General features: G+C 41.0%; 1 protein-coding gene across 1 annotated transcript in view; it reads right to left on the minus strand.

Annotated features, from left to right (window-relative positions):
• Nucleotides 1–12,216, minus strand: part of lamc1 (laminin, gamma 1) — a 76,739-nt gene that overhangs the window by 7,397 nt on the left and 57,126 nt on the right. Inside the window, exons 21-24 of the mRNA XM_087990745.1 lie at nt 8,881–8,995; nt 7,657–7,856; nt 6,601–6,759; nt 6,386–6,485 (exon numbers count right to left, since the gene is read on the minus strand). Coding sequence (XP_087846871.1) covers nt 6,386–6,485; nt 6,601–6,759; nt 7,657–7,856; nt 8,881–8,995 — 574 coding nt within the window. The remainder of the gene's footprint in view (nt 1–6,385; nt 6,486–6,600; nt 6,760–7,656; nt 7,857–8,880; nt 8,996–12,216) is intronic.

A 12,216-nucleotide genomic window follows, 5' to 3' on the forward strand; every position in this document is an offset into this window, starting at 1 on the left:
GTTGTTTGGCGCATATCCCAGAGCTGTTCCCTCAAACACTCCAGAGGTTGGCGTCCTGTCTCCCAACGTAGAGGAGACCACATCAAGAGCGATGAACACAGTAGATGAGGTGTTTGGATGTGCAGGAAAATCTCTGCCAGATGTGTAAGGATCCTTTGGGGCCTTGGATGGAGGTAAAGGGAGTGATGTAGGTGCATGTTTTACACCTCTTGCAGTGGCAAGGGAAAATGCCAGGAGTGGAGGGTGTGGTGGTAGTGGTGGGTGGGTGTGTACCTAACGAGGCAGTCATAGAGGTTATGATCTTTGCGGAATGCTGATAGGGTAGGAGGGGAAATTATATCTGGTGGTGGGGTCTGATTGTAGGTGGTGAAAATGATGGAGGATAACGTGCTGTATCTGGAGATTAGTGAGGTGGAAGGAGAGGACTGGGATGATCTGGATAGTAGTAATAGGATAGGTCAGAGTCAGCATGAATTTATGAAGGGGAAATCATCCTTGACTAATCTTCTGGAATTTTTTGAGGATGTAACTCTGAAAATGGACGAGGGAGATCCAGTAGACGTAGTGTACCTGGACTTTCAGAAAGCTTTTGATAAAGTTCCACATAGGAGATTAGTGAGTAAAATTAGGGCGCATGGTATTGGGGGCAAAGTACTAACTTGGATTGAAAGTTGGTTGGCTGATAGGAAACAAAGAGTAGCGATAAACGGCTCCATTTCAGAATGGCAGGCAGTGACCAGTGGGGTACTGCAGGGATCAGTGCTGGGACCGCAATTTTTTACAATATATGTTAATGATATAGAAGATGGTATTAGTAATAGCATTAACAAATTTGCTGATGATACTAAGCTGGGTGGCAGGATGAAATGTGAGGAGGATGCTAGGAGATTACAGGGTGACCTGGACAGGTTAGGTGAGTGGTCAGATGCATGGCACAGATGCAGTTTAATGTTGATAAATGTATGGTTATCCACTTTGGTGGCAAGAACAGGAAGGCAGATTACTACCTAAATTGATTCCATTTAGGTAAAGGGGCAGTACAAAGAGATCTGGGTGTTCTTGTACACCAGTCAATGAAGGCAAGCATGCAGGTACAGCAGGTAGTGATTAAGTATAGAAGTAGGATTAAGTATAGAAGTAGGATTAAGTATAGAAGCGAAGAGGTTCTTCTGCAACTGTACACGGCTCTGGTGAGACCACACCTGGATTCCTGAAGAAGGGCCTGTGACGAAACGTCGAATCTCCTGTTCCCTGGATGCTGCCTGACCTGCTGTGCTGTTCCAGCAATAAAGTTTCAACTTTGATCTCCAGCATCTGCAGACCTCACTTTCTCCTCCCAGCAGGTAGTGAAGAAGGCTAATAAGCATGCTGGCCTTCATAACAAGAAGGATTAAGTATAGAAGCGAAGAGGTTCTTCTGCAACTGTACACGGCTCTGGTGAGACCACACCTGGAGTACTGTGTGCAGTTCTGGTCTCCAAATTTGAGGAAAGACATTCTGGATATTGAGGGAGTGCAGGACTACCTTACACTGAAAGACTGGAGCGACTGGGCTTGTATACCCTTGAGTTTAGAAGACTGAGAGGGGATCTGATTGAGACATATAAGATTATTAAAAGATTGGACACTCTGGAGGCAGGAAACATGTTTCCGTTGATGGGTGAGTGCCGAACCAGAGGACACAGCTTAAAAATACGGGGTAGACCATTTAGGACAGAGACGAGGAGAAACTTCTTCACCCAGAGAGTGGTGGGTGTGTGGAATGCTCTGCCCCAGAGGGCAATGGAGGCCCAGTCTCTGGATTCATTTAAGAAAGAGTTGGAGAGAGCTCTCAAGGATAGTGGAATCAAGGGTTATGGAGATAAGGCAGGAACAGGATACTGATTAAGGATGATCAGCCATGATCATATTAAATGGTGGTGCAGGCTCGAAGGGCAGAATGGCCTACTCCTGCACCTATTGTCTATTTATCCTTATTGCGGTTGGAAGATGGGTTTCAAGGCAGAGGTGCAGTATGTGGAAGAGATACACTGGAGGGCATTGTTGACCACATGGGAGGGAAAACTGTGGTCCTTGAAATAGGAAGGCATCTGGGAGGTCCTGGAGAGGGGAGTCCTATCAGCATTCCACAGAGACCATTCCCTCTGTGACTCCCTTCTTAGGTCCATACACCTCACCAATCCACCCTCCGCTGGTACCTTCCTTTGCCACTGGTGTGTAAAACCTGCGCCCATATCTCATCTCCATTCAAGGCCCCCAAGGATCCTTCTACATCCGGCAGAGATTATTCTGCACATCCAAACATCTCATCTACTGTGTCTGTTGCTCTCGATGTGGTCTCCCCTACATTGGGGTGACAGGACACCAACTCGCGGAACATTTCAGGGAACATCTCTGGGATACACGCACCAAACCACCCCACCACCCTGTGGCTGACCACTTAAACTCCCCCTCCCACTCCACCAAGGACATGCAAGTCCTGGGCCGCCTCAAGAGCCAAATCCAAGTCAACTGGACACCTGCAGGAAGGAGGCCTCAACTTCCACTTTGGGACCCTCCAACCACATGGCATCAATGTCTATTTCACCAGTTTCCCCATCTCGCCTCCCTCCACCTCACCCCAGATACAACCCTACAACTTGGCACATCCCTCTTGAACTGTCTTACCTGTCCATCTTCCTTCCCACCTATCAGCTCCACCCTCCCCTCTGACCTACTACCATCACCCCTCACCTTCATCTACCTATTGCCTTCCCAGCTACCTGCTGAGAATCCCACCCCCACATTTATCTCTCAGCTCCCTTATCCCCCCCATCACATTCCTAATGAAGGGCGTATGCCCGAAAATTTGATTCTCCTGCCCCTTGGATGCTGCCTGACTGGCTGTGCTTTTCCAGCATCATACTTTTCGATTCTGATCTCCAGCATCTACAGTCCTCACCTTCTCCTAATCAATTTTAAAATGTCTACCATCTTTTGCGTGTTAAAAAAAGTACTTAAAAAAAATCTTTCAGGAATGAAATTATTTCAGCATCTAACCACTACCTGGATTCCTTAACATAACGAAATTGACCTATCTACATTACCTGTTTCCCTTAAAACCTTAAAATCAGATTAAATCACTACATTAATGACTAAATTTCAGGGAAATATGTATTTTAACCCTACCAGTGCAGGTATTATTCCCTCCAAAGACTATATATTTTAGAACTGCGCACAGTAATCCAGATACATTCTAACCTAAGTTATGTTAACTGTAGCAAGGTTGCATTCCAACTCATTATATACAAAGGAGGTGGCCATGGCAAAGTGGATAAAAATCTGCATCTAAGCCAGAAACTCCAGGTTTGAATCCCAGCCAGATCTTGTTGGCTAAGGAAGGTGCATTCGTAAGCCATCCAGATAAATTTCAGTATCAACATGCAAATCTTTCTAACACACACCAATAGCAGGCAATGAGCACGGGAGAAATTCTTGGGCAACTATATGCCACAGTGAACTTTGAAGATTCTACCAAGGTTATCAAAGATCTGAATTATAACATGCACTTAAAAGTGCATGATGTCACAGCACCTCAGACTCCCTCAGTGAAGTGAAATGTCCAATATAAATGCCAATACTGCATTAAACTCTGATTACTTTTCTATTCCTATCTATGACACTTGGAATTTGTGTCTCTTGACTCCAAAGCCCCTTTGAATCTCCATGTAGCTAAGTGTGAGGTGATTCACTTTGGGAAGAATAACAAAAAGATGGGGTACTGGGCTAATGGTCGGATACTTGGTAGTGTGGATGAGCAGAGGGATCTTGGTGTCCATGTACACAGATCTCTGAAAGTTGCCACCCAGGTAAATAGTGCGGTGAGGAAGGCATATGGCGTACTGGCTTTTATTGGTAGAGGAATTGAGTTCCGGAGTCCTGAGGTCATGATGCAGTTGTAGAAGACTCTGGTGCGGCCGCATCTGGAATATTGTGTGCAGTTTTGGTCGCCATACTATAGGAAGATCGTATGAGGAAAGACTGAGACACTTGGGGCTGTTTTCATTAGAGAAAAGAAGGTTTAGGGGTGACTTGATTGAGGTGTACAAGATGATTAGGGGGTTAGATAGGGTTGACAGTGTGAACCTTTTCCCGCGTATGGAGTCGGGTATTACAAGGGGGCATAGCTTTAAATTAAGGGGGGGTAGATATAGGACTGAAGTTAGGGGTAGGTTCTTCACTCAGCGAGTCGTAAGTTCATGGAATGCCCTGCCAGTAGCAGTGGTGGACTCTCCCTCTTTATTGGCATTTAAGCGGGCATTAGATAGGTATATGGAGGATAGTGGGTTAGTATAGGTTAGGTGGGCTTGGATCGGCGCAACATCGAGGGCCAAAGGGCCTGTACTGCGCTGTATTCTTCTATGTTCTATGTTCTATGTTTCTAGTTTTTACAATTTAGGAATTCAAAATAAAATTGCATAATCTAAGATGGATAAAATATAAAAACATTAAAATAATAAATATAGATTCAAAATTTAGCAATTTAATAGTGACTGTAAATAATACTGGTTTTCCTGTTGCAGAATAAAGTAGATGTCATACTGCAGGTGTTACGGTTATTAATTTGTGTATTTGTTGTCTAAATTCACTTCACAGTCAATGTTTGAAATGAGACCTGATGCTGTGATGATAACTGGCTGTAAAACTGCTTTACATGTCAGATGTAATTCTGAAAGCAGCGAATAATTCCAATCTCCAGAAAATTAAATGACAAGGTTCTTTTGTTAGTTATTCAGACAAATTACTGATACAGTACTAAGATATTGGAACATTTGCAAATGTCTCCTGAGCTTTAAGAGGGTTGGGGCTCATTTCTGCAAGTAATTTGAAATATGGAAGTGGAAAAAGTGACAGTAAAGGTGGGAAAGATTGCCTGTAGCCTCACACACCCAATACTGAAATTTGTATTGAACCAGTCAATCTACTACTTTGTACCAATTTGACTGAGGAGATAGGCTGTTTTCCCTCTGAAGATTTTCAAAACATATTGCATCTGGGGAAAGTAGAAAGCTTGCATAAACTAACAAGATGAAGTCGGTGCACAGGTATAGACAGAACCCTTGAGTCATTCTTCATTGAAATAGAAGTTAAAATGAAGTTGAATGAAAAATTTAATTTAAGCAAATGGAACACACAGATTTGGGAATCTGAACTGAAAGCAGAAAATGTTGGAAATGCTTATGTCAGACAATGCCTGTCTCTTCGGTCATGGATGCTGCCTGATTACTTCCAGCATTTTCAATTAAATAAATGCAACATCTCTATAAATAATGTGTAATGTGCACGAAGTGCCAAAGATAGGTTACATCTCCCATTCTAGAATGAGCTAGGACAACCGTAGAAATCAGGCAAGTGCTGAAAATTTTATGTTATGATCAGAATTGCTCTACCTAAAAGAAATCAGATGTAAACGTTTCGAATGTATAAAGGGTGGAGGACAAAATTAAACATTCAAAATTATTAAAATTGTTTCTCAATATTATACTGTAGGCTTATTTCACTCAAAATGAGTATTTCCTTTACAGTGCAGCATAGTTATAATTTTCAACATCAAAATCAGTATGAACTTATCCTGAGTACTTTCATTACAAACCACTACTTTGGAAAGTACCTGCTATCTGGCAACATCCATCATTGAGTCCAAAGTCTTAATCTAGGTAAAATCTCATGCACAACAATGTCTATGGCATCAGGTAGCTAGTTTTAAACCATGCAGGAAATTTTACATCATGCACTATCTGGCCATCTTAAAGTGACACTCACATTTCTAATTTAAAAAAAAAGATTGTTAGGTATGTTGGCAAACACTCCAAAAATTTTAAGAAATCGAATTGTTTTAGTAGGTTGTCAGCAATACGACAAGTTTGGTTTTCTAGATGGCATCCTCTGACAAGCTATTAAAACAATACATCACATATGTCACAATCAACCTTTTTTGATCAATGCTGAAACCTTCACACTGGTTGGGAAGATACATGCAGAGTGGTGAAATTACTGACTTGAGTGGCAGGTGGCACTTCACTGATGGGCATAGGCTACAGTCTTGATTTGTTATAATGTGGCTGAAGATGCTTGTTCAACACCAGCTAATTTACTTCAATGGCCTATGGCCACATTGTTCACACTTGTTGCCAACTACACAATGACTACTAGTGGAAAATTGCAAACAGACAAAAGCTAAAAACTTGGGAAACTTTTCCATAAAACAAAATGCATGTACCTGGAAGCCATGCAAAGAAAAGGTCAGGGCCAGCCTTTACCAGAAGCTCAAATGTGTCCACGTAATGCAAGTCTGCGGATTCATTTGACCAGCCTAAGTTAGGCAATGTAAGCCCACTAATACTTACCCAGTTCTCCCAACAACTTATTGATGGTATTTAGCACACCCTGCACAGCCTTTTTGGCCTTTCTTGCCTGCTCATCTGCCTCTTTTGCAGCTTGAGAAGCCTAAAGGAACAATGTGACACCATGGTTAGAATTCTAAAAATGCTTTATGTATTTCTGATCTGGTGTAATACAGTAACCAGATAAAATGAACTTTAAGAAATGTGAATACCCTCACCATATCTGCCATCATCATGTCTTGGTCTGCTTCATTCTTCTTCCCTGCAAGTTCATCCTCTGCTTCTTTCAGTCGATTCATCATGTCACTGACTTCAGCCTCCAAGGCCATGGCATCATTAAAGGTGTCATCAGCATCCTGTTTTGTCTTAGCAGCATCCTACAAAGACAATTATTGGCCAAGGATTTAACCAACAGTTAAAAGTTGTGCTTAACCAAAAGGCTATGGCACTCAAGTGAAATGGCTCAACTGTGTCTGGATTCTTTGAAATGCTCAGTTATTCTTTAACTTATTGCTAACAGGTAAAATGGATGCTCGGAATTGTAATATTCTGTTTGTTCCATAAACCCATAACACCAGCATAAAACTTCACATACAATTGCAGACATATAATTCATTCACTTTAACCAGCTATCTTTTCTTTATTTTGGTGACCTAAATTTTTTATGTTGATACCACCTAAAACATGGAGATCTAAATCTATGGGTATTTCATATTATAAAGATTAAGACTTCATACTGCTTAACAGTATTGTCTACTTCAACCTTGATCTGGATAAGAGCAAATATTTAATTCTTATCCAATTATCAGATAGGACAGATTATATATCAGCATCCACCATTTTCAAAGGAATGAGGGTTGATGGTGAAATCACCCAGCATAACGAAAATGATAATATCCAGTTCTAAGTTAATTTTAATATGCAGCTTTAATTAAGATTTCTCAGATATTGTATCACTTAAAAGGTAGTAACAAAACTCGACAAAATGTAATTATTTTTTGAAATCCAGAGAATCGTGAGGGCTAATTCAGTCAAAGTATTTACAATCATATATCGTTCTGAATTGATCTTCCAGAATTCAAGAGTGAATACAGATTAAAGTAATAAATGTGTTTGTATACACCTGAGGATGAAAGAATCAAGATCCAAGGCAGTGGATCAAAATTTTTCCACTGAATAACACACTAATAACTGGTGAAAGCAGGCTACGAGGATGTTTAAGGTTTGATAGAATTCTTTTTAAAGCTGTTGACACAAAATGAAAACCTTTTTACCTCCTGTAACAATTCTGCAATTTTCTTTGCATCTTCAGCCTTTGTTTTGGCTTCAGATGCATCTATTCTTGCATTCCCCAGTGCATCTTCAGCCTGTTTTGTCTTTGCATTGGCTTCATCAATGGTCCTCCTGATGCCTGGTATCTTTTTCAAAGCTTCTTCGGCTGCTGTCTTGTTGTCGTTGACTCTCTTGTCAAAATCTGCATGAAAATAAATCATTTTGACTATGAATACTTGGACATGATTCAGAGCAGCTGGTGTTCTTTTGGTTAATATTTATTCATTTATTGGCATTAGCTTAACCACTGGCAAGATCAGTTGCATTTTTCTTTTTACTCTCTGGAGTAATTTTAAACAGAGGTCCATTCCATTTCAAAAAGTACATGTGACCAAATTCTTGAGATCAGTCACTTTGGTGAAAAAGATGTGAGGGGGGGGCATGGTTGATGAAGGGAAGTCAAAGAAAGGAAGGAAACAGCATCTAAGGTTACTACTCAAATACCAGAACAATGTGGCTAACTGAACTGAAAGGCGAGGTGTACATGTAATTGTACTGATGCTTTATTCTGCCCATATGCATCTGTAACTTTTTCCTCAAGTTATACAAGTGACAGATTAAAGCTGAAACTGACCATGCAAAGATATCTAAACAACTCATGAAAAAAAAACTATGACACCTTTGCTGCAAACAATGTTTTCAGGATGTACCAAACCACGTCACAGTCAAATGAATACTTGTGATTTCGTTATTGTTACTTTACAATTAAATAGATTTACATACACCAAGATCTCAAGAGACGAGTATGTGCTCAAGTCCCAGAAAGAAATATTTATTCCCAAACATCCCATTGAGATACATTAGAAAAGGCAAGTAATCAACACAAATCTATGAATAATCAAAATAGTTAAGAGGTAATTATATATACATGTTTTAGAAACACAATTGCATTGACCTAGAATGTTGTGCAATTTTAAAGAAATTTGAACCCAAAGAAACTAGAGTGCCCAATACCATTCAATCATTCAGTATACAAATATTCTCTGCTCTCTTTCCAAGTTCTTCTAAAGATGGCACATGTCAGAATTTAACAGCAGAATAACAATACTGAGAGCTGAAACAGAAAAACTACCTGGTCTTGCCTTGGCCATTTTAGAGTCAAAAATTTTTTTTAAAAAATTGGGTGCATATTATACTTTATTAGTGAGGTGCATCAGTTTACATACCTTGCAAGTTTTTCAGAATATCCTGAGCCTCCTGCAGGGTAGCCTTTCCCTTCTTGGCAGCATCTTCAGCCAGTGCTTTAGCAGCATCTGCACGGGCGAGCAACTGGTCAGCAGTCTTTAAGATACAAAATAGATCAGAATGATTATCTTCGCAGTCAACTCTGGATTACAATTTGCAAGTCTCTTTTATAGCTATAAACCTCCGGTTCCATCATTTTTTGGGTTATTCAAATTTTCAAAATCCAATGCTTTTTTAATTTCCAATACTTCAGTCATATACTGTACACATTAAGTACAAGCTTCTCCGAAGTGAAGACCACTTACTCTAAGCACATTTAAAGTTTTATAGACCTTAATTTAGGCATCCTCCTTGTCCTCCCCTGCAAACATTTTAAAAGCACAAATAGCTAATAGTAGACAAACAGACCAAAACTGGGCACAGAACACATATGTGAATGAAGCAAGTCCTTATACAACCCAAAGGTAGGATGAGTTTTGCACTAATTATAGTAGAAACGCATTTGGTTTCCACTTAGTACATATAATAGTTATGGTGTAGCAAGTGGCCATTTGACCCATCAATAACTGCAGTCGAAGAGTGTGGTGCTGGAAAAACACAGCCAGTCAGGCAGCATCCAAAGAGCAAGAGAACGACGTTTCAGGCATCGGGCCTTCAGGAATTGGATCCTTGGATGCTGCCTGACTGGCTGTGCTTTTCCAGCAACACATCCTTCAACTCTGATCTCCAGTTCTCACTTTCTCCATCTATAACTGCTCTAGCTCACTGAGCATTTTGACTTCATGCCAATGTTCTGCCTTTCCCCTGTACTTTGTTTTTACTGAAATGTTCATCTATGCACTCTTGAAATGTTTCACTTAAACTTGCTCCACCATGTATCCGGACAGTGCATTCCAGACCTTAAGTACCTCACCTGTTTTTTTGAAAAGACAATTCAAAACCACACTCTCTCATTCTTGATCCTCTTATGAGTGGGAACAGTTTCTTCCCATCTACTCTGTCTAGAAACCTCTCAATTTTCAAAACTTTTATCACATCTCCCTTCAGCCTTCTCTTAAAGGAAAAGTCTCAAACTCTCTGATCTAACTGAAGCTTCTCATCCGAGACCATAAATCTCTCCTGCACTCCAATGCATTCACATCCTTTCAAACTCTTTTATTCGAGTTCTAGAATGAAATCTAGAACTGTATGCTTTATTAACAAGTCTCTAGATGTATCTTTCACCTTTAATGACTTATGCACATATACACCCAGGTCCCACTGCTCCTGCTCAACAATAAGAATCGTACCCTTTATTTTACATCATCTCTCCATATTCTTTGGAGCAAAGTGGGTCACCTCACTTAGAATCATACAGCACTGAAGAGGTCCTTTGGCCCATCGAGTCTGCACTAAAAACTGTTCTAAATCTACATTAGTCCCACCCTGCAGAACTTAAGAGTCATTGAGATGTACAGCATGGAAACAGACCCTTTGGTCCAATTCATCCGTGCTGACCAGATATCCTAAATTAATCTGGGCTGAAGAAGGGCTTATGCCCGAAACGTCGATTCTCCTGTTCCCTGGATGCTGCTTGACCTGCTGCGCTTTTCCAGCAACACATTTCCAGCTCTGATCTCCAGCATCTGCAGACCTCACTTTCTCCCCTAAATTAATCTGGTCCCAGTTGAAAGCATTTTGCTTATATCCCTCTAACCTTTCTATTCATCCAGATGCCTTTTAAATGTTGTTATTGTACAATTCTCTACCATCTCCTCTGTACCCCATCTAATGCAATCACATCCTTTTTATAGTGCAGTGACCAGAACTCCACGCTTTACCCTACCCTTTTTAAAAGGCAGTCCTCTGGCTTCTTCCCTGTGACCAGATGGAATTAAAAATTTGGGTCAGAGACCTTGTAAGTTCCTCGTCTCCCACAGCTGCCTGGGATACAATTTGGATTTATCCAGTTTTAAGCTCATCAAAAAGTTCGAGGTAGCAATGGGTCCACTAACTCTTCACATCCTATGTCAAACTGCTCAAGAACCTCAGTCCCTCTTCCTGAACTGTGTACTTATATCCTCACTCACCCCCCCCCCGCCCCAAAGTGAAGACAGCTGTGAAGTAATCATTTGACACTCTACCTACATCCTCTTGCTCCACATACAGATTGCCCTCTTAGTCCCTAGTGTGCCCTCCTCTTTCCCTGGATATCCTCCTCTGAGATATACTTGGGGTACCTTGGGAGTTTTCCTAATCTTACCCATCAGTGCTTTTTCTCATGCCCACTCTTTGCTCTCCTAATTACTTTGAGTTGCCTCCTGTACTTTCTCTCCTCCATTAGTGGCCCCTGTTCATTTGTTGCCTTTGTACTGGTTCAAAGCCTGCCTATTCCTTCTTATCCAGTCCTGAACATTCCTAGACATCATAGGTCCCCTGGGCTTGCTGCTCCAACATTTCATCCTAACGATAACACGTTGTATCTGTACTCTCCCCACTGATCCGATGCACATTTACACAGAAGTAACTGTTTCTAATCTTACTTTGCCCAGATGCTGCCTTATTTTAATAAAATCTGCCTTTTTGTTTTTCCTTTTTCATTACAAAATTAGAAGAGTACAATGTTGTGGTTGCTATCACCAAAATGCTCTCCTGCTGTCACCTTGAACACCTGTCTGGCTTCAACCCTAGAATTAGGTCTAGCACTGCACCATCTCTCGTTCTACATAAAGAGCTCTCCTGTTTATGTTTCAAGACATCTGTCCCTTCTAGACCCTCTAGATTATGACTATCTCAACTAATGTTGGAGATTGAAATCCCCCAGCATTATTACCCTTTTATTGTTTTTACACCCCTCAGATCAATTGTCTACATGTTTGCTCCTCTATTGCCTGCAGTCTATTCAGTGTCCAAGAACACACTCCCAGCAGTGTGACTACCCCCTTTTTTATTCCTAACCTCTACCCACAAAGCCTCATTTGAAGACCCTTCTATAATATTGTCCCTCACTGCAATAACCAACTCCTTAATTAGTAGTGCTTTACTTTCGCTTTTCCAACCTCCAGTCTTGCCTCAAGATTCTATATCCCAGATCCTACCCCTCCTTTAATCACGTCTCTGTGATGCAGCAACATCACAATTCCACGTGTCAACCCAAAACCTGAACTCATCTGTCGTACCTATAATGCACCTAGCATTAAGTAGAAGCCATCCAGCCTCACCTTACTCCCTTAAAACTCAACATCGCTGCACTCCCATTGCCTCAGTTCCTTTACCAAAAAATGCTATGTTTCTAACTGTCATCAGTCTGTGCCCCCTCCCTCTGCAGAACTGATTTA

Source organism: Chiloscyllium plagiosum, unplaced genomic scaffold (assembly GCF_037043375.1).
Source record: "Chiloscyllium plagiosum isolate Xiang-an unplaced genomic scaffold, Cpla_swu_hap1 HiC_scaffold_9, whole genome shotgun sequence".
Lineage (NCBI taxonomy): Eukaryota > Metazoa > Chordata > Chondrichthyes > Orectolobiformes > Hemiscylliidae > Chiloscyllium > Chiloscyllium plagiosum.